General features: G+C 40.9%; 1 protein-coding gene across 2 annotated transcripts; it reads right to left on the bottom strand.

The window, feature by feature from the left end:
• Positions 1–659: 659 nt before the first annotated feature.
• plcd3a (phospholipase C, delta 3a) lies at positions 660–19,682 on the bottom strand. 2 transcript variants are annotated; one of them, XM_079176829.1, is made up of 15 exons: positions 19,436–19,682; positions 11,111–11,278; positions 7,959–8,187; positions 6,819–6,948; positions 6,016–6,241; positions 5,035–5,236; positions 4,772–4,916; positions 4,347–4,499; positions 4,096–4,248; positions 3,849–3,999; positions 3,583–3,699; positions 3,153–3,331; positions 2,566–2,701; positions 2,123–2,272; positions 660–2,034 (listed from the first exon to the last, which is right to left on the bottom strand). In XM_079176829.1, the coding sequence occupies exons 1-15, from the start codon at positions 19,524–19,526 to the stop codon at positions 1,892–1,894; spliced, it is 2,373 nt and encodes a 790-aa protein (XP_079032955.1). In that variant the 5' UTR covers positions 19,527–19,682; the 3' UTR covers positions 660–1,891. The 2 variants fall into 2 exon arrangements, with proteins under 2 accessions (XP_079032955.1, XP_079032956.1); XM_079176830.1 differs by lacking the exon at positions 660–2,034 and adding an exon at positions 2,365–2,404 and having other exon boundaries at positions 2,175–2,272.
• Between the last annotated feature and the right edge of the window lie 2,822 nt (positions 19,683–22,504).

The following is a 22,504-nucleotide window of genomic DNA, read 5'->3' as shown; positions in this document are numbered from 1 at the left end:
AAACATATGTAGGCTATATATAAAGTGATAATAGCAGTGGTACTACTTTCAAATAAGGCGCCCTTTATAAAGTAGTTGTAAGTTGGAACTAAAGTGTGTGAATGGTAAATAATTGTTTTTGCAATTTTGTATATGTTGTACGCATTCAAGGATAAAATTGGCAATATTCTTAATTTTTATTCTCAACAAGACCCATGAAAAGAAAAAACAACAATGTGTTTGTACCTTTTGCAGTACTTGTTGACTTCCTCTGTGACAATGAAACAGAGAATTGAAACAGGTGGGCACAGTGGTTTTTAGGGAGATATGGTGTGCTAATAAGAATTTACTACAGGACAGTATATTTTGATTGACTCAAAACAATGCCCACGATATGAAGTGACATGGCGTTGGCCTGCATGCAGTTCACTGGCCCTCTGGATCTCCTGTAGATTATCAGCTTGCAAGGAGTTCAGACACAATAATTAAATGCAAACCAAATGTGATGTGGAGAGATATTCATATATATTCTGCAACACCCGCCCCTCTACACACGCACACACACACACACACAGACACACACACACACACAGACGCACAAACTCTGTCTCTCTCTCTTGATAGTGTCTGCAAAAACGACAACAAAACACAGCAATGTGCAATGTTATTAGTGCTTTTATGAAAACAGTATTTTCACTTGCATACATAATACCAACTGCCATTCACACAACAGAGGCTTTACACTTTAACACTGCAAAGTCATACTGCACCATTTGTTACATGTTGAAATCCATCCGCATCATTTATGCTGTTATTACAGTAATCCATGTGCAGCACCTTTCATTACTGCACCATCTTATTATCAGGGAAACTCCTTATAAGAGCATTACATGATTCACTGTAGCCTAAAGTAATCAGTGGTTGTGTAAGATTGTTGCAATTAGTGTTTAACCACAATTTTGAGATATGATTGTCGGGATCATAATTGGCTACACAAATAATTATGCAGGGATGTTATTAGAAAAGAGGCAAAGGAGGCTTCAAGCAAATATCGCTAACATATAAACACTTATTTTAACACGTGTGAGCAATGATGCTGTAGCAAATACAACAAGTGACATTTGTAATAATGCTAAGTTAAAGTTAATACTGCTTATATTTCCAGTTAATTTGTAAGTTCTAGAAATATGTTGTCATAACATTAAAAGTGCCAAGTATCTGGAGTATAAAGTAAGACTAAATTAATAAACAATTTCATAATTTGTTCATCCTTCATGCATAAAACAACCTATGACAATCTCTGAAACACTATTAAATCTGTATTACATCACAATTAGTGTTGAAACAATAATTAATAAAACACATGCTTGGATTCTCACTTATAACACTTACTGAATGAGACAGCATCAGTTAGGTAAATGTTGTTTCTTGTTAAAATATCCTCATTCTTTAAGTTTAAGTCAAATACTGAAGTGTAAAAATGTAAAAATACTTCTAAAATATAAAAGGATGAATTAACACATCTTCAGCCACCTACACATGAGAGTAAACAACACTAAAATTAATTTTGTAACGAGTCCCATATTGATGTTTTTCACGAACCACAATCCTCAGTGCCCTGTTTCCAGAGCACTCAGCACTGACAAGACCAGACTCACCCACAGTATATCATGGATTCATTATCCTGAGGCAATTAATTTGCTAAGAGCTAGCGCGCTTCCTTATCTCTGAAAAACCACATCTCTCCTCCTGTAGTGGGAAGTGCCTCAGTGTAAATTGGACCACTTGAGGTCTGGACTGGGAGATCGGCTGGCAGCAACAACAGCAGTCTGTCTCTGCTCACAGTCAGAGCGTCTTTTCCAAAGCCCTTTGTTGTCAGAAAATGCAGCTTTCCATCTAGTTCAGATGCACGTCATGCCTTGCCTTTGGCAATGGCCATACGCTCGGACACAGTTTTGATGGGAACTCCTTTGCGGGTCACTTTAACATGGATGAAGAGGGTGGCGGGGGACAGACTGGAACCATCTGCCTTCAACAAATGAACATGTCGATAACCTGAGAAGAAAGATATCACACACACACATCACAAACACGCCACAGTGATGACTAGTCTATAATATGCACAGTAGATCTTTATGAGCACCTGTTCGTAGGCTTATGAAAGGTAAAGTGAACTGCCCCACAAAGACATTTTTGGCAGTGTGATCATGGTCCTCCACGACAAACCGCACCAGAGCCAGTTCAGGGACCTGCAGCTGGAAGCTCAGAGTGCAGTCCCATCGTGGGTTGAAACCTGTAGAGGGCGCACAAGAGCCATAAATACATCATCCAGTAATGTACCTCTCAAACAAACTAATCATGGTCATGGACAGGAAAGGCTCCTACAAAAAAATCTGTGCAGCTTCATGCTGTCATCTGTGGCCTCCTGCATTTACATCATCAAAAACAGCATTACGGCATACAGTAACATTATTTCATAGCAATAGATTTGCCTAAAAATACAGTATTAGTTCTCTGCTTGAAACATTTATACAGACAATAACATACGATTGACACTTTAATTGATTTATGATGTCTCAGCTTTACCATTGTTGTCAATGCGGTGGGTTTTGTCTCTTGCATTATCAATAGCCACCCCATGAATTTCAACCCACACTTGTGGGTCCACAATGGAGCTGGCCTTCTCCGTGTTGATTTTTGGCAGCTGCTGCGCTGATATTATCTGAAAAGCAAAATGTCATTCTGAGTCAAGTCAAATGAATTGTATTGGTAAAGCCCAAAATCACAATTATGCCTCAAAGGGCCTCACAATCTGGGCAGTATACAACTCCCTCTATCTTTAGAACCTCATTTCAGAGAAAACATGAAAGATTACTTTTAAGAGGAAAAAAGTAAGAACTCTCTGGAATAGCTACAGAGGAGGAATACCTCTTGCAAACAGTGCTAGTAGTATTCAGAAACAACAACATTACAAGTACACTATAGAGGAGCAAAAACACAATACTAGGTAAATAAAGTGCAAACATACATACAGAGTTCTGATCTAAATGAACAAAGTATGTGAAAACTGGATTCCAGTTTGTCAAATATCTAATTATGACTTGTAAGATGGATTTGAATCAGCCAATCAGAATTCGCTGCAACACTGTTAGTCTCACTAGGTTACCACTCACTCGTATAGTCAGCTGGGTGGGGATGTGACCGGGGCCTCCACCCGTGATCTCTGGGTTAAAGTCGGAAGTTGTGCTGCACAGGAAGCTCGGTTTAAGAACGTATCCACAGCGACCATTGGGGAGGAAGCGACCCTGGTTCAGGTCCATCTGCTCCCCGGAGGTCTGGTAGTTCAGAGCCACTGAACAGCACAGAGAGTGGAGTCAGTGACACGGCAAGCCTGATCACACCGACGGAAATCATTAAAGCACCGGTGAATGTTGTCAGTCAGTAAAAGCCAGTGACATCGTCTTACGATGTAGCAGCAATTTGCAGAAATTAGTCAGGATAACACTTCTTTGGCACTTACTGACCACATAATGTGTTTCAAATGAATTGCCTTAATGTGCTGCCATCAGAGCAGCATCCAAGCTTCTAGTCTGGAGTACTAACCCATCTGGCAGCCACCATTCCACATTTCCTGAGGATCATAGTTGGATGATTGGAGGCGCTGGCCGGAGGGGTAGATCCGGCTCAGCTGCTTGCTGTTGTGTCTCACAAAAAGCTTTCCTGCGAATGAAAAGAAGAAATCCACATGCCGTGATACACTGGAGGCTGATTATATTTTGTGTAGAATCAGCTGCAGTAAAGCAATGTCAGAAAATCATTTAGACTTTTCTCTATGTAATGTCAAGATGCAATTATTTCCATTGTTGTACCCGAGTCTTTGATGAGCCTGAGGGCATCACTTTCAGAGAAGGAGGACATTTCATTTGATGGTTTTTCAGATGCATTTTCAAAGCCACAGAAGGGGACACTTTTGCAGTACACCACCAGCTCTGATAGCTCTGGGCTCAGTTTAGAACAGACCTGAGAAGGGCAAATACAAACATAAAATAAAATGTTATGCGATTATCTAAAAGTTCACAGCTTCTCAGGCTTAACGACAAGTCTTGCTGAACTGACCTTTGCAGGATCCTTCTTGGGGGTGTTCTTATTGCCGCTTGCTGGTTCATCTTCAGAGCTTGAGGAGAAGCTGGCACAGCTGCCGCCCTTGCCCAGCTGGCCCAAGTGAGGAATCAGCTTCTTCCCTTTCACCAGAATACGCCCCTTCAGCTCCTGCAACGAAGGTCATTGGAACAAATTACTGCGTTAGAAAACCAGACAGCCAGATGTCTTTGAAGAAGGATCTAGCTGCATGCTGGTGTGTGTTGTACCTCAGGAGAAGGCAGATCCTTCGGCGGCTGGTCACTGAGCGGCTTGGTGAGCAGTTTGCTGCCCAGGATGGTGCGGAGGTGCGTGGCCATGACAGCCTGCTGCTCCACAGAACAGTGGTTCTCCAGGGACAGGATTAGAGGATATGGTGACGCCTGCGGGGAGAAACGGAAAAAACACATTGAAATGCAATCTGATCGCATGATAGCTATGCAGGACCTAACGCTGCAATTCAATAGTACTGTATGTCAAAACCAAAATACCGCAGGGTTACCACATAGCCAAGTATGCAACCACAAGAAGCACAGCAGGCTGTGAAAGCAAGAAGTCTGACTGACAGCTATACTTATTTCATTATCAGTATTGAGGAGCAGTGAGCATACTGTCATAGCTGAGGATTTACACCATCCAATCAAGTTCCTCTGACCTTAAAGGCGTACTGGACGATGGTTTCGATGACCTCCTTGAAAGGCACTTTGGAGGTGAGAGTGTGGCCATGATAGATGACAGGTTGACCTTTATCTCCATCCCAGCAGTCCAGCTCCACGCAGCGACAGCCCTGATTCAGAGCCCTGTCAGTGAAAGACACGTACTTGAAGAGCATTCAAATTAAGAACACCTCAATAGGTTTTGATCGTGCTGAAATATGTGCTGTTTTTAATGACGTTTTTTGAGTCTCTGTCGGAGTACCTGATGTACGGCTCAGTGCTGCTGGCGCCGGTGACTTGGTCCTTGGTAAGGTAAGTGTTGTGCGACGAGGAGATGAAGTAGTGGGCCAAAGGGCGGCTCATGTCCTGGTAGACTCGGGCATGGTCGGGATTAACCACATCGTTCTCCCGGGACAGCATGTACATGGTGAAACCATTCTGGGTCATGAAGTGGTTCTTCTGAGCTGCAACAAATGGCAAAGTGTTTAAAGAGTCTTTTAGCAACTTTATCAGAAAAACTGCTGAGAGTTGAACTAAAGGGTTTAAACAACATGCATTAGGACCCTGGTACAAGGGAGAAAAGCAAGGACAAGAGAATGTTTACACTAATCACAGCTTTTTTCTCTCACACGGATTAAGCTAAACAGTCTAAATATTGTTGTTGCCAAACGTCCCACTCATTTAGTTTTACTTAAAGCTAGACGATGTAACTTTTGAGAGAAAAAAATGATTTGTTCTTCTACTTACAAATACAAATCTAATTCATGAGAAACAAAACACAACATTGCTCAAGTCAACAATATTGTTTTCTATAATCTACTCATGCATAAGCCATTTTAGGCCATTTTGTCTCTCAGTGAACATAACTTACTCTCATTTGTTTGATTTGAACTTGCGTTAATAAATAAAACTCAGCTCTCTGACACATTTCTCTTTGGATATTCTGTTAACACAGTTTGAGTTGTTGTGGGTGGCATTTTGTTACTTTTCATTGCAGATATCGCTCGTGCAAACTACTTCGTTCTTCCTTAAAATAAACCACTTTAACTGCTGGAAACATAAAAGCCCATCACATAATTGCACAGCAGCAGAGGATTATGCCTCAGTGTTTAGAATAGCAAACGCCTTCAGACGTATAAGCGGAATCACTTTTCTCATTTTAGCCAATGGGACATTCAGTGTTGATATGAAACCGGTGTGTGCTCTTTCTTTAAAGGCTTTAATGATTGCTTTTAGGACCTACCCCAGTCATTGAGCTCGTAGGTGAGCGTGAGGCTCTGAGCATGATTCAGCGAGGCATCTTCTCCTTGGTCTCCCAGGAAGTCCCGCAGCTCAGCAGTGGCGAGCACACAACCATTACTTGAATAGTGTCTGAAGACTGCGTCCAGCTCGGGCCGTCGCAGAAGCTCCCTGCAGAACTCCTCGATCTCTATATGATCTAGACGACCATCACAGGATCTGTCACACCTCTGGGATGCGAGGGGATAGGGAGGAGTTTTAAAAAAATGACACAAATCGGACACACACAGAGACACATGGCAAACACCGTATGCTTTTATTTTGGGAATGCTTCAAATTTCCTGTGATGAAAGCATCTCCATAAGAAATCAAGCCAGCTGTGTGTACTGACATTAAAAATATGGGTACTTGGGGATGTTCGGTATTCGAAATTGCATCGGAACGGAGCATAAAACCCAACAATTCAGCTATAATGGAGAGCTGGGGGACATAGCAGGCAGTAATGCCCCACAATAAAGAAAAAGCTGGGTCTTGCTTTGTTGAGAGGAAGACAAGAGGGAGGGGATAAAGACGTGGACGGGGGTTGGTGGTTGGCTTGCTGCTGGCTTGGTAATTGAAGACAGACTCTAGACTCCAGGGTGTCACAGTAAACTGACACTAGCAAAAATATCACCAACTCTATATTTTTGAGCAGTCACTCTCTCTTTCCTTACAATCAATCCTTTCGGTGTTCAGCTCACATAAATTACAGCAAAGGAGGATAATTTACAGGTGCTAACAAATGAAGATACACAGGATGATCCTGACCTTGAATAAACAGCGGGCATACTGCTCACTCAGGTCAATGTTGATCATCTGGAGCAGCCGTTTGACCTCGTCGTAGCTCATCTTACCATCCTGGTTCTGATCCGCTCGCCTCAGGTAGCTTCGGATCCAAGTGTAGAGGGTTAAGGAATAAAACCTAAAATCAATTGAGGCAGGCTTTGGGTTCATAATGTGCACGGATACACTTAAATCGTACAAGTTTCTGTTATTCAGCGTTCCTCCTTGATATATATGGGGGTGGACAAAATAATAGAAACGGTTTGATGCCATACAATTGAACAGCAACACCAACTGCAGCCTCAGAAATGATCATAAAGTTAAATAAGCACAATTGTAACCTTCATGAAGGTGGGTTCTATTGCAGAGCTGTTGTATTAAACTGCTTTGGTTTTAGCTATGTGTACCTAATAAACTGGCAACTGAGCATATCCTGAAAGGCATAATGCATCTTTTGTTGACTGTTCAACTTGTGAGCACAAAGTTCAATTTAGCTGTCGCCTCAAGATCTATTATAAGTAAATGAAATGATAAACACCGGTGAAGAGGCTCTTTGTTGTTTGTTCGGAGGGACGCACTTAATATTTTAAATGAGAACTAGCACTTTTACCTGAAAATAAATGTTCAGTAAATCCTGCAGGACAAAAGTGTCTATCAAATAAAGTCTAATGTAACTGCATTAAGGAGTTGATAGCAACATAAGGTTAATTACAGTTTGTCACCGGCATATGCAAACTGTAACACAGAAAGCCCACACATACACGTTCAAGATAAACATCACCCAGGCTGCTTGATGAAACATAACAGACGAGATAACAAGATAATTACCCTGATGATTTATACGATATATATATAACTAAAGATAGATCAACAGAGAAGCAAGGCGATGATCTTAATGGTTTACTCTACCTGATACAGTCATATTATCCGCCGGCTGTGAGGGACTGTAATAGCAGTAATAGTCAGACTATATTTAGACATGACATTTTTTCCTAGTTCTTACTGCTCACTTTAGATATGCTGTGGATGTGGGATGGCACATGTGACAGCAGAGTCAGTCGCCATAGCAATGCTGCCTCAGCTACAGTATATTTATTCTGGCATATTAGAAATTGGGCAGGATATTGGTCCAGTTTTTGCTTCTGAGTCATGTCGGCCACGTGCTGCTTTAAAGTGCGGAGCCCTCGCACCCAGCGCTGAGCATCTTCCTCACAGGGGCACAGCAGGTCCAGGCTTTTCCTGGCGCCTCTGAAGACCACTGTGAAGCACTTTCTCTCCGGCATCGACCCGCTCAGCCGCCTCAGCGCCTCGGACTGGCAGCCTTCACGCACGCACTCCACTTCTGTCACTGCGACTGGAGGAGGAGAGGGAAAGAAAAAAGAAGTTCTTGTGTTGTTGAGTAAACACAGCTCTGCCACAAGGAGTGAAGCAGCTAAAGGTCAAACGTCATTTCCTTTCAGGGATTCATAAGTCCCACAAAGCAGAGTGCCATAGCAACAGGATTGTAAAATAAAACATGCACCTTAATTATACTAGTTATTATCTCAACATGGTGGCTGTAAATGATGATTTGGAGGGTTGATTTATGGGGTGTTAAGACTGAGTCTACAGCCATGTTGTGAGGTTGTGTTGGCTAAATGCTAACATCTGCATGCTAATATGCTCATAATGGCATCTAAGTCGAGCATGTGACTTTTGCTAATTAGCTCTAAACACAAAGTACAGCGGAGGCTGCTGTGAATGTCATTAATGTTGCAGGTATTTAGTAATAAACCAAAGGTAGAGCTGTGAATAAAAAATCAGTTGGTAACTATTTTTATTGTTTAATCGTTTCACGGATTTTTCAAGCAAAAATTTCAAATATTTGTTGGTTCAAGCTTCTAAAATCTGAGGATTTGGTGCTTGTTTTCATCATGTATGTATGACAATGAATATTATTTTGGTTTTGGACAAGCTATTGAAGGACATCACTTTGGGCTCGGGATGTGAGTATTTTTCACTACTGTTGATGTTTCATAGACTAAATGATCAACAATGAAATAATTGTTAGTTCCAGTTCTAAACCCAGGTATTGTAAACATTAAATGTACCTGATGATGGCGCCCGATGAAAAGTCAGGGGATTACCAGAGATTTCTTACTTCAGTCTGGACCATAATGGTGGACTGACAGACAGACATGACTTATTCTAGCAAGGCAGAAAACATATTTCTACTTTTTTATCTACGTATAACTGTTTTTGAAGGAGTCACAGGCCAAAAAGGTTGAGCTCTACAACTTCATGTGATGTGATTTCATATTTTCTGGTGAGTCTGGAAAACACTTTTTGCCCAGAGAAGACCGCTAAACACACAAACACTGGCTTCTAGCTGATCCTAACACAACAACTTTATTCAGCACAGTATCTTGTCTATTTCTGCACTGGGATGCCTGCTGTTTAGTGATCCCTCAGTTGGGTGAGGGTGAGGCTATTGCCTGACAATAGCCTCATTCTGTTGCTGAAGGTCATAAAGCCTCTGTATTCCACCTCTTCAAAATTACCACATTCCTCTTTTGTGGTTATCCCAGAGACGTGGTAAAAGGGACAAGAATGCGGGTGTGTGTGCATGTGTGTGTGGTTTACAAAGGGACAGCAGAAGTGCGAAGTGTTGCATTCAATGCCAAGTGCTTAAGAGCATCAGAGGCAGCGCTGAACTGCACGGCGCCAGATCACACTGGACCTGGAGAACTGCCTTGAGCTCGGAAAAGGGGAACCAAGCCAATCCTCCATCCTGGATTCACACAAACACGCACTTAAAACACAAACAGATATGTTCCCCAGCAGCCTGCCAGTGCAGCATTATCGGTATCTGTCTGAAGAGGCCCGGCTGTGATACATGCGGCAACTCGACCACTGTGTGTCTATTTCTGGAGCTACAATCAAGACGGACTTCACCAAACCAAACCACCCTCCCCCCCTGTGAGGCTAGCTTGGGGCTAGCATTAAACTGCTCTTCAACATCAGGAAGAAGGGAAACAAACAGGTGGAAGGTGGGGGAGCTAAAACGTCCAGCGACAAGGAGGAAAATAAAAAGAGGCTGAGAGAGATTTATCACCCACCCAGCTTGCAGTACATTTTCATTCCAAGAGTAGATTTAGCTCCAAAAAAGTGCTTTGTAAAGAAGATTTGAGATAACATAAGTGCCCTGCACTTTTGCATTCTCTACAGAGTGTAATCTCTTTTGTTTGAATGCCTTTTTCTGTGTCAATACGAGGCAGGTGAAATGCCTCTGCTGAGGTTAAACAAGCTAATGTAGCTCTCTAAAAAACACCATCTTCTCTGCATTTATATTGTTTTTTTTATGATTAACGTCCCAATCAGGTGTAAGATTTCTGTCACTCCCAGTGAGTGTGGGAAATACAAAGAAAGCTGTACTCCATGAGGAATCATCACTATCAAGGAAGTTATAGATTATTGGTTTAGTGCAGCAATTTTTGTGGTTTTTGGTATAATAATATTATTATGGAAAGTACGATGGCCAATTTAGTCCGAATGTATTATTTGCTAAATTTAGATTATAAACATTTATATAAATGAAGAATATGGAATTTATTTATTTTGCAAATGCTTAAAAAACCAAACCAACGAATTTGCAATCATACAGGATGACCACCAGAGTTCACTTTCGGTGCATTGTGGGTCACCTTCTCACCCGTAACATTAAACGAGCAGAAGTGAGCCAGCAGTCTGGACCTGACTATACACGAGTCCAGGTTCATGAATCGGTACATAAACTACACATGATTATTGTTTAGCCAGATTGCAGAGCCCATGATTAGTCTCCTCACTTGCTATGGAAACAAACAGCCCTATAATAAAGCAAAGTATGAGATCAAGCCAAGATAAAACCGCTCAACAACCCTGAACAATAAGCTGACTCACATCCCAGTCTGTACTGGGCTGGTGGAAGGCCCACTGATCTTTCTCTACATAGCACCCCTGTGAATAAGTTTCCTTTCAGTCAAAGCCCTTTTCCTCTAATCTGATATCGCTCAAGCTTCCTCTTTTAAAACCAATTTCTATTCATGAGCACTTTTGCTTCCAGAGCTATACTTCTCTTCCTTAACCCGTCTCACTTCTTATAACTAACTCTCGGTCCTTTGCCTCTTTTTCACCTTTACCCTCCCTCCTAGTCTGCTCAAGCCAGACCACACACACACTCTCACACACACACAACATACACTGTGCTCTCCATCCCACTATCCCTGTTCTTAAAGTTAAGTTTCAGATATACTCACATGTCTGCTGGGCTTTGGCTTTGCGGGAGCTCTTGGTGGATTCACACCACACAGTGAGTCCGTCATCCAGCAGCCGCAGGTTCCGGCTCTTCTGCCACCTCGAAGAGCGAACTTTCACCATGTTGCAGCCCTGCATCATCACGCGTACGTCCTCATTGTCCAGCAGCCCTGGAGCACACAAACACACACACACACACAAAACAAACAGGAAGTTTACTGTAAAAACAAACTGAGATTCAGTTTGACATTGTTGTGTCATCAGCAAGGGCAGTTTGTCTTGGGTTAGAGCCATTTCATTGTGTCGACATACAAGGGCATAAGGTTTCTAAAAACATTTCTAAAGGTAACGTAATCACTTCTCTGGGGAAGTTTGTCGGTAAATCCTAATCTTTTGTTGCCGTCTGTAAGGTTGACAAGGCTATGCTAGCATCTCTGTAAGGCTGTGATTAGCCACAGTGTTGCTTTGTGCTAAATGCTATCATGCTGATGTTAAACAGGATTATTGTTTACCATGTACGTCATCTTAGTTTAGCTTAAGCATGCTAACATATGCTGATTAGCAAACAGTGCAGCTGATGCTGATAGTGTTGCAGGTATTTGGTTTCAGTGTGCTGAATGAAGCTGCCGTGGATTGTGTCGAAAAGTGACCTAATGTTTCAACAAAGTTTCTCTGTGCATGTTCTTAGAGCCTAGACTTTATGAAAATGAAAAACGTACTTAAAGAATAAAGCTGAGAGAAATTGAATGCTGAGATGTGAATCAGCCATGATAATTTGTAGATGTATATCTCTCTTGGGGCAGTAGCAGGTCCAACAGACAGTATTTGCCTGGCTGTACCGTTCATAGTAGTCCTCCCTAGGTATTACCATCACATGGAAATGTAATCAAGAAGCTAAAAGAAATGCAGAGCCTCAGAACGGAGGTATTCTCATTATTTGTCGTCAGCACTGAAAGGATCAGGGCTAGGATAAAATAAAAGATCAAAGCAGGAGGCATGGTGGACACGCAACACAGGTTTAAGTTGAGAGTCGACAGTAAGTTAACGCCCAGTCATGAGTTATCACTGAAACACAGAGAGGAAAACAAGTAACTACTGTATGTAGACTACTGCTGTTTGGTACATTTCCTATAACTTCTTAAAAAAACTGAAACATGTTATGATCAATCAAAAAGGCAAATACTTGCACAAGATACAATTAATTAGAATTTACAAGTACAAGGCCACTTTTTTCTTAATTAATCCTCCTGTTATGTTGCGGGTCAAGTTTCAAAGTTTGAAAATCTAGAAAAAATATTTTAAAGTACTTTTTCTGTATGAAACTTCTTCTGCCTGCCTTAATTAGTGTAATCAACATGAAAAATAAAATAAAATAAATATCATGTATTTGCAACCCCCCCCCCCTGCAGGTTTATATTACAGAGATGATGTTTGGGTGAATTTGACCCGGCAGTGAAAGTGGAGGCTATAAGGGGTCAGAAGGGTCACGTTTAGACCATTTCTTTCTTTGAAAATGTGAGACAACATATTTTTTGCTCCCTCCCACCATATTTCATCCCAATCTCACACACACACACACACACTCTTTCTCACTACCGCACCTGTGCGAGAAATCAGTGGCGGGCCGTGCATTTTATACCTGGGCCAGCACTCGTAAAAATGAAGCTCAACACCTACAAATGTACTATGAGAGCAGATACATGAATACCCGCATGACGGGATGCGGCGTCATTAACGACCAATGCACATAATCAAAATCAATTCATCTAACACACGCATTCCGCAACACACTCGAGAGCACGGGCCATTGCAACATTATTCATATCAGAGGGAACAATATTACCCATATCATGAAAACGACACGATAAACAAATGAACAGAGTAACTCTCTTATTTTTTTTTCTCTTTTCAAACAGTCCTTTATTCAAAGTAGCTTGCGACGTTTTTAGCGAGTTCCAATAGTGACCTGCCACACTCTGATCAGGTTGTCAGTGTAGCCAACAAACAGGGTCTGTCCATCAGCAGACAGCACGAACAGAAACAAAAGGATGAAAGCCCTGGAGGCTCTGGAGCACATCCTTGATTACGACAGTGATCAAGAAATGCAAAATGTATTTGCACAAAGCACACCGTGACGACATGTCACTCGTGTGCTGTATAGACACAGATACACAGACAAACGCATACAAACACACAGACACCAGACACACACACACACACACACACACACACACACACACACACACACACACACACACACACACACACACACACACACACACACACACACCTCGTTCATTGTGTTCATATCTTGTTAATTTTTTATAAATGTCTGTTTCTTAACACTATAAATAAACATAAGTAAAGTTTACTTTCAATACAAATCCTTATGACTCATTTGGCTTGATTTTGAGTGAGCGGGTCAATATGACCCTGAACAGCAGAGGTGTCTCATCTCTATTTATCTCCATCACCCCATGAAAAAAAGAAAGTTTCAAAATATTAAAAAAATGTAGAAAATACATGTTATGGTAGACTAATGCAATTTATATCTAGGTTTTTCCAATGTACCTAAAAAATAGTTTGAACATGTATTTTTCATTAAAACGAGTGAGTTATCCTCATTGAACTATGATCTATGGAGGGGTGAATAACTCCATTCCACTAAATACTGATTGAATTGTTAGCAATGGTGTTGGTGATGAGGTACAAACTATATTTATTAGGATTTTTTGGTTTCTGACAACTGTAGGATGATTAAACATGCACCGGGTCACATTGACCCGGGAACATCATGGCTGTACCTAAGAAAAGAACATAACAGGAGGGTTGAATAAGGACTACAGTAGCGCTGACATGATTCGTCAATTAATCTATTAGTCAATGAACATAGAACCCCATTGGCCTCTGAGTAGTGACGAGAATGTTTGACTTTTCTCTGACATTATATAGACCAAACATTTAGATGGTTAATCATACAAAACAACCTGCAAAATATTCGAGAATGAATTAAATTGCCAGCTGCAGCTCTAATCTCAAACTAAGGATGACTTTGGACGGCAGGGTTGAAGGTGAAAGGACAAGCGAGGAGTGTTTACACACTAGTTCAAACATGACAGACCCACAGACGACTCAGGGTGCAATCCAATACTGTGGTCTGGACAAGTCAAATGTAAAATTATGTAAAATGTACTGATTTTTTTGAATATTTCTACAATTATTTATTTTGTAAAGTTGTATGAAACTATATCAAAATGCTTAAAACTGGTGGGACGGTTTGCAAATTAAAATTTGTCAAAAGCTTTTAGCGTTAAAATGTGGTTACTTAAGTTGTAGTTGCATGATTTTGACATAATAAGTTCAGTGTTAATAAAGCACATTCAGCTATGCCTCATTGCTTCTTTTGCAGGGATGAATGGGGCCTCTCACAGAGCATCTTTCTCTTTCAAGCCGTTTCAAAGGAAAAGTCTAAGCAAACTCTCACTCTTGTTGAATTATTCTTCAGGATTTAGTCTCTTCTGCTCACCTACAAAGATTTGTCAAGACACAGTTGGCAAAGTTCCTTTAACTTTACTATAAATCACAGTTCTCATACTGTCGGTGCCAGTTGGCTAACAAACTTCCTCAGAGGGCCCCTGAAGCTACAGCACAACAGAAACTGCTCTCAGCTCCCTCCCCCCGACTAGAAACTGAGCGCAGCCGTGGATCTCTCCCCATCAGGGTCGAACACAAAGAAATCCCCCTACCACCCCTCCATCCATAACAACCCTGTTTTTCCAAGCTGTTACCACATGCAAGGCATTCCCACAGGCGGAGTACATGGACCAGATTAATGTGCAGGTCACTGACCACGCTGAACTGCCCAAAGAACCGTAACTGCCTAAGTCTCAACCCGCGGCTTCATCTTATTATTGCTTCTCCAGCCAAATCCACATTCTTGTTTTCCTACCTGCTTCGTTTTAATATCTAACAGAGCAAGTGAGCACAAGCCTGAAAGGGTTGGCCAATCCACAGCTTGTTTAAACAGAGGCACATTCACATTTTATACGCTCCTGAAAACCTCTTTATTTAAGGGTGTAAATGGTGGGTTGGGCATGATTCTTAGAACTGAATCGTGTTTTTGTTTTCACAGTCTCCTGCAGAAAATCTGGTTGACATCCCCTTCATCAGATGGTCAAAGCTCTGCATGCCGACTGGCTAGCAACCATGCTGATGTATTTTATTGCAAGCACTTCAACACAGCACAGATATTATAAAAGCAGCGGAATTAGCAATGTGGGAGTGGAAAGAGATTTAAAAGAGTCTAGAACCATGCTAGCTGCCAACCAAGCCCAGCAGTGCTTTGAGCTAAATGCTAGCACCAGCATGCTAACATGCTCTAACTGGCAATGCCAGCATACTGATGTTAAGTACATGTTTATCATGTTAACTGAATTTTGTGCAAAAATAGCTTTGTGCAAAAATAGCACGCTAACATTTGCTAAGTAGCACTAAACAAATGACAGAGTACAGCTGAGGTTGATGGGAATGACATTAGTTTAAAAGTTTTTGGTGATAAGAAAGATTTTGACCTAACAAGGGTGCAAGAGGAAATGTTAGCCACACTAGCATCTCTGTGACTTTGCACGGCCCTGTTTTGAGCAAAATGCCCACAGTGACAATGTTAACATGCCGATGTTTCAGGTCTACTGTTCACCATCTTTACCTTCTTAGTTTAGCATATGCATGTGTCATGCCAGCATTTGTTTGCCATAAACACAAAGTACAGCTAAGGCTGATTAGTTTTGCAGGGATTCCGGTCAATAGCAGCACTGGATTGAATTTTCACTATAATGGTGACACTACTGTATATGTAAAGCTAAGGTATCCGCAAAGTGATTATGATTCATCCTGTGAAGGACATAAATGTCTGCACTAAAGTTCATGTCATCGAACATCTATCAAATAGTTGTTGAGACATTTTAAACTAAAAGCACAAATGTGAACCTCTGCGCCAGAGGAAAAGTCAAAGGGATTCATCGTGTGGGAACCACGAATATCTGTGCAAAAATTGGTGGCAATCTGTTCTGACAGATGTTGAGAAACTTCACAGGATAAATGAAGAGCTGCTGTCGGAGCTAGAGGACATGTCAGTCCAGTCAGTTTTGAACGTGTCCTCCAAAAGTTGCTAATAGTATTTCAGTCTGGACCAAAGTGGTGGACCAGCAGACCGACAAACCATCAGAGAGCTAAACACTTGTAACACAGCTCTATGTGAGAACAACTGGCTAAAATAAAGAAAAAAAACACTGCTGGATCAGCTGTGAGAAAAAAATAAATATTAAAATCAGTCCCGTAAGGAATATTTCTCTGAGGGTACGTGTGTCCACACTGTGAGCAGCAGGAGCGCCTTCAAACTGAGAGGAGGATCAGAAAGAAAATAACCATATCAGCTGGTCAGTATTAGATCGTGTCAGCATGAGTCGTCTTCACTCACACCCACATACCAGCTCCTCCTGGGACACGGTTCACGTTTCTCTCAGCATAACAACTGTCAAGAGAGTCAGCTAGCAAGGATTCTACACTTGCATAAAGATAGAAAAGTTGGGGTGTTGTTGACATGATACGAGAGAAGGCGGGTTAATTCGATTTTCTTAATTCTGTCTCACAGCTGTCCCCACAAGACGGGTCCAGCCTTTAATGAAAATCATGATAACCAGAGTTAAAAGGTGATCTGAGGAAAGCTTAATAATACAATGATTGTACTTTGGAGTTGTGACACTCAACGGCTGATCTGAGAACATATTCCCAAGAAACAAACTAACTGAGTGTTATTTTGAAATGAAGAATTACTGCCAATGGGTTTGTTTGGGGCATGAAAGCAAAACACTGAATACAAAGAGGCATCCTCTTTCCTCATTCAGCTGAAAATGAGCAGCACTCAGTTTTAGCATTCTCTTTGTCTTTCATAATGAATTCATTCATTTACTAATTATTAAGCAGGATATGAACACACAGTGAGGAGTCCATAAACAAGGAAGTAATTGTTCCGTGAGTCTCTTTTCTTTTGGATTGTTCATATCATAATGATTTAAATCTTCGGGTGTAAAGAAAAATTGGATTTTCTACGTGTTCAACTTTGCGAAAATGACTTAAAAGACTTAAAAGCCTGAAGAAGACAAGATAGAAGATTGAATTAGTATTTCCCTACTATGTTGGTCTATGTTGTTCAAAAGAACTTTTCTAATCAGTTTACATCAAATTAGGAAAAGCCACTAATACATCAATTTTGGTTTCTCTCTCTCTCTATCATTAGTATTGTTTGAAAATGTAGCATTCTGGATCTGGTTTCATATGAATGTGTGGTGTTTTTCAAGCCTAAACTGATAAAGTTGTGTACTTTGTTTGTGTCTCTTTGTTCTCACAATAAACTAATTGCTGTGTTTCACCATCACAGCGCCGCAGAGCTCCAGAGTTGACAACACAGACAACAACCTCAGACGCTCGCTCTCTCTGAAACCAAATCCACAAACCCCCACAGGGGACGTCTGTGGCAGTGAATATATTTATCCATGTGTACATTTTGTCTGATTCAAACATAGATGATCTCAAAACTAACAAACCTCAGGTTCACATGAAACTTCAGCTGTAGGAAAAGGCTTACAGTCAGTGAGAAATCTTTGAACAATAAAGTAAGACTACTCCTGTGACTCCACATGACACAAAATTCCACTCTTGGAAATGACAAAGGTGCAGTGTGTGGGTTGTTTTCCATCTGAAGTAAGGATTAAAATGCAACTAAGACATGTTGGGTTGAAGGCCAACTGACTGATTTGTGATGACACATGTGGGTAAGGGGTCAGGGACGGGTGACCTCACTGGCTTCATTATTCAGTATTAGTGGGACGCTCGAATATAGATTCGACAGTCGTGAATTATATTTTCAGGCACAGAGATACAGTTTCATAACTCAAACATCGGTAATGCTTTAACAAGTGTCTGCATAGTGTCAGAGTTTCAAGATAGTCTGCCGTGCCAATGCCACGGTCGGGATCCCTGCACACACACTGCTGTGAAAGCATGAAAAATAAGAGGTTCAGTGTTTTGGGATCAAACGTTTGGAGCAGGATTTTAGTTTGTCTGAAAAAACAAATGTAATGTAACAAGGACACAAGTAGTTCATCAGCAGCAGCGTGAAGTTGTTCTTGATTTTAAAGAGTGATTTCTTGCTGTTGTTTTTTTTTAAAACTTTGTGGTGGAGAAATACTGCGTGCTGTATTTTATTGTGAAATCATGGGTACAGTCATTGTATTGCTTGTATTTAAAATGTCCCGTATACAGTTCTCGGTATATTTTATAAACAACTTAATTATTGATGTTATGCTGCTAACTGGATATTGTAACTCTCCCAAAGACCGTGAAAAAAATACATGAATTCTACACTATTACTGGCTGCAAGCAAAGTTTACATTTGTAGTAGTATAAATAGGTCAAAACCGTGGTACAGATTTCCAGTTTCTTTTCAGAGATTCTGACAGGTGCTCTGTCGCTGCTCAGCAGGTGTCTATTTTGGGGCGAGGTGTCACCATGAGCTGAGACTACTTAAGTGAAGGAAACAGCAGCCAATCAGTGCTGAGAGACGGTAGGCTGGGGTCTGGTGAGGAGCCTGAATCACATCAGTGGGCCTGTGAGGTAGTTCAGCTCCTCATAAACACATGATCACTTGAACTACACCCACACTGCCCGGGCTGGGCTCGGGTTGATGTGTCATTAGCTGCTGGTTACCAGCTAAAAAACTAAATTATGTCATAAACTGTTTTCTCTAATGAAACCCACTATATGACTTGATTGTTTTAACTTGGGGGGCCAACTAGGACACAAGCCCATGGACAGACAGTAAATATACTGCCCTGAATGAAAAAACAATATATTAAGTTTAAGTTAAGACAAATAATACTCAGAAGTAATCAGTAGCTTGCAAAGAAAGTAACTGGTGCCAAGGAAAATCTTATCGTGTATTTAAAAAGGATGCAACAAGTACTTAAATAAGTAACACACTAATGGCATTAATAACTCAACACATAAAAACTACAATAACAAAAACCTCTTTGTCACTAATAAAATACAACAGATATCACTCTAAATCCCTTCTTAAATATATGAATACATTATTTAGTTATCACTCATTCGTAATAATCACTCATAGTCAGATGAGTACACACCAGGAATGTCGCGGAGGTGATACCACGGTAGGAACAACACTGAACTCTGATATCCGCATATTTAAGTCCTTGTTGTAACTTTGCGGAAACAGCTGAGGAGCCTCAGAACTTTGGACGTTTCCTTACCGAGCCTCCTGATGGGGTCCGTCGCCTTCTCGGCCCCTTTCCTCTTCTGCTCTCTGGGACTGGTGGCCGCCGACTTACCGCTGCCCAACATTATTGCAACTCCGGCGAAAATAACCGCAGGCTGCAACTTTAAGACCCGAGGCTTGCCCGTTAACTCGGGGATAAGTCCGGGAGTGTGCAGGTGTCTTCCTGCGCAAATGTGTGCTGTTTAAGAAAGGCCCCCACAAGGAGAGAGACAGCGCAACAGTCACTCGTTTTCCCCATGTGTAGAGTCCCTCCCCGACGCTGCTGCTCCCCATGTGCGTAATACGACTCCAAACAAGGCGCACACTTTACGCACTCCCACCTCCTGTTGCCCCAACAAACCCCAAAGAACTGCACGAACCACGGATGGTCAAGTTCTTGAACACGAGTTCAAGAACTTGATGCACTCAAGTAACGTACGGCGTACCATTTTGAGGTATGCTTGTTCTTTTGGTGTATTTCAATTTTCTTTTACTTTATACTTCTATTCCACTACATTTCAGAGGAAAATAGTGTACGTTTTACTTCATTATTGTTTTTTTTTATTACTTTAGCTGCTAATTGCTTTGCAAATTTGGACGATTAGCACAAAACATAATCAACAAATACGTCATGGTTTATTATTATAGGTTAATATGCTTTATTGATCGTTGGGGGTAAATTCACAAGCCTCCCTGCAGTTCACATAAAGTAATTCAACAAGCTCCACCTATACCTGCTGCAGGTATACTTCAATGAATCAGTAATATATTATAACCTAAACCCCATTAATCCTATTTTCTTCTGCATAATGGGTACTTTTACTTTTGGTACTTCAATTATATTTTTATGCTAATACTTTTGTACTTTTAATTAAAATTTAGAATGCAGGACTTCTAAAAGTATTTCTGCACTATGGTATTTATTTTTTAGTTAGGCCTAAGTTAAAAATCTGAGTACTTCGTATACCACTGCATAAGAGGGTTCAAGCACAAGTTAGTATAATATGATATAATGGCTGCTTAATGTTTAATTTCCTCCGTTTTAAAGGTACAAACACGTATACACTTCGTGTACTAACCTTTAATGTGCAGAGAGGTGTACACCTAACTATCCAAACCGAAATATTGACATTTGGGCTTTAAATACACTCCTTTAAAAGGAAAGACAACAATGAAAACATGAAAATATATATAAAGTGTACTTGAACTGTGTATGGATGGTTGTTTGAGTATTGATGACCATTGCCTGAAGGTCACTGTTTGCCTTTTATCGTGCACCACAACATCTCTGGTCATCTAATAACTTTTATATTTTCCAGGTGAGGTTCGTGAGGACAACCCATGTCCTTGGGCCAATGGCTGTATCAAAGTTCTGGGTAATTTGATGGGGGAAATATAGATTAGGACATTATAAAACATGTTTACTTGTTGGTCAGAGTAAACAGGCACTAATAGCATAGAATATTAAATATTAAATTCTTTATACCGATCAGTTAGAGTGCAGTGCCCCCTGTTGGCCATGACAAGAAATTGCAAATATCTTAACAACAACAATTATTTTCGAATCACATTTATCTTGCACAGCCAGATGTATCTACATGGATCTAAATGGTGATGTGCTGTATAAAAAATACAACATAGACTTGATTCTTTTTTGTAAGTGGATGGAGACGTGCCCACAGTACCAGAGCAGTGTCTGGAAACTTAATTTAGTCTTCGTAATGGAGTTATAAGACAGAGCAGAGAGGGACAGAGCTCAGCTGGGTTGTCTCAAACTGGTCATGTCAGAAAGACCATAAAATATAAGTTTCCTTGATCTGCAGCAATCAACAAGCTCTCTCTCTCTCTCTCTCTCTCTCTCTCTCTCTCTCTCACACGAACATAAACAAGCAGGTTTGGTGGGGTGGGTGGGAGTCACTTAAAGTGACATGTTTCTCTCACTCAGTCATTTAATGCAGACAATGTACCAGTGCAACAAATCTGAACCTGCTGTCTTCAAATCTACAAAAGCACAGCCCACAGATATCAGCCATTGCTTAAATGTACACTTCAGGGTCATGCGTATAGCATAAAACAATTTTGTGTCTTTCATCCGCTCTCAATTGCAGCAACAACCATGTTAGACAGGGTGAGAGATTAAGTCATGCCTGCTAATCCTCACAAGCTGTGATCTATGCAGGAGCAGCTCTGGTTCTGTAGCTGCAACCGCTCCTTGATTTGAGAATAGGGGAACCCTTGGTATGATTTCTCAATCTCCATCGTCATTAGGTTTCATATTAACTGGAACATATCACGTCTTCCTCAAAGGATCCCCAGCTCAGCGTGCTTATTTGCCAGAGCTGTAACTCTGCCTGATTCTATTAGTAGAAACAGTAGGCCTGTGTTGTTTGTAGCCATTGGAAGCAGTGTTGGGAGACCCACCATAAGAGGTCACAGACTGAATATGCATTTCATCCATGAATGCAATTGGTTTGTGGAAAGAAGAATGTAGGCCTATGGGTGTACATGGTATAGTGACACAGTTAAAGAGGAACTCAGTGTATTGACTAGCCATTTTACAGTGAACAGTGGGACACTAAGTATGCAAACCTCCTTTGATGTAAATGTAAAAATGTGCAGAAGAAGTGAATAAACTATATTAAGATATTTATACTCCATAACAAGGTTGATTCTTTTTCTTTATCAAACAATAATTAAATTCAGCAGTTTAATTTACAGATATCGAAAACAGTTATAATAAAAGTTACCTAAAATGCATGAGTGGATTGTTAGCCTAGTGTGTAAAAGCAAACTAGAGCTTGCTAAACATCAGTAGACTGAAAGAAAGCTTCAGTGTTGCCTTGCAAGCTCAGGGAACCGTCTACTTCCTGAAGCTAAATGAGTTCATCGAGAGTTCCAGTTCACGGATTTAGACCATAGATTGTAATAAACACCGTTTTTAATCTGATGATACACCTTGAAAGACTGTGGTCTATATTCATCCGAGAGAATATTATAATCACTCGTAATTACGTTGTACACTTTACGGGTAACATCACGTTCCAGCAATTACACTGACCCAGTA

The sequence above is a fragment of the Pholis gunnellus genome, assembly GCF_910591455.1.
Source record: "Pholis gunnellus genome assembly, chromosome: 17".
Lineage (NCBI taxonomy): Eukaryota > Metazoa > Chordata > Actinopteri > Perciformes > Pholidae > Pholis > Pholis gunnellus.
The sequence above is the reverse complement of the archived record's forward strand: the minus strand, read 5'-3'. Positions and strand labels throughout refer to the sequence as shown.

Coding starts and splice junctions, on each gene's coding strand:
- plcd3a (XM_079176829.1), bottom strand. CDS start 19,526: ATGTTGGGCAGCGGTAAGTCGGCGGCCACCAGTCCCAGAGAGCAGAAG. Junction 4,000..4,095: donor CCAAGAAGGATCCTGCAAAG/GTCAGTTCAGCA, acceptor TGCCCTTCTCAG/GTCTGTTCTAAACTGAGCCC. Junction 2,702..3,152: donor CCACCCAGCTGACTATACGA/GTGAGTGGTAAC, acceptor TTTGCTTTTCAG/ATAATATCAGCGCAGCAGCT.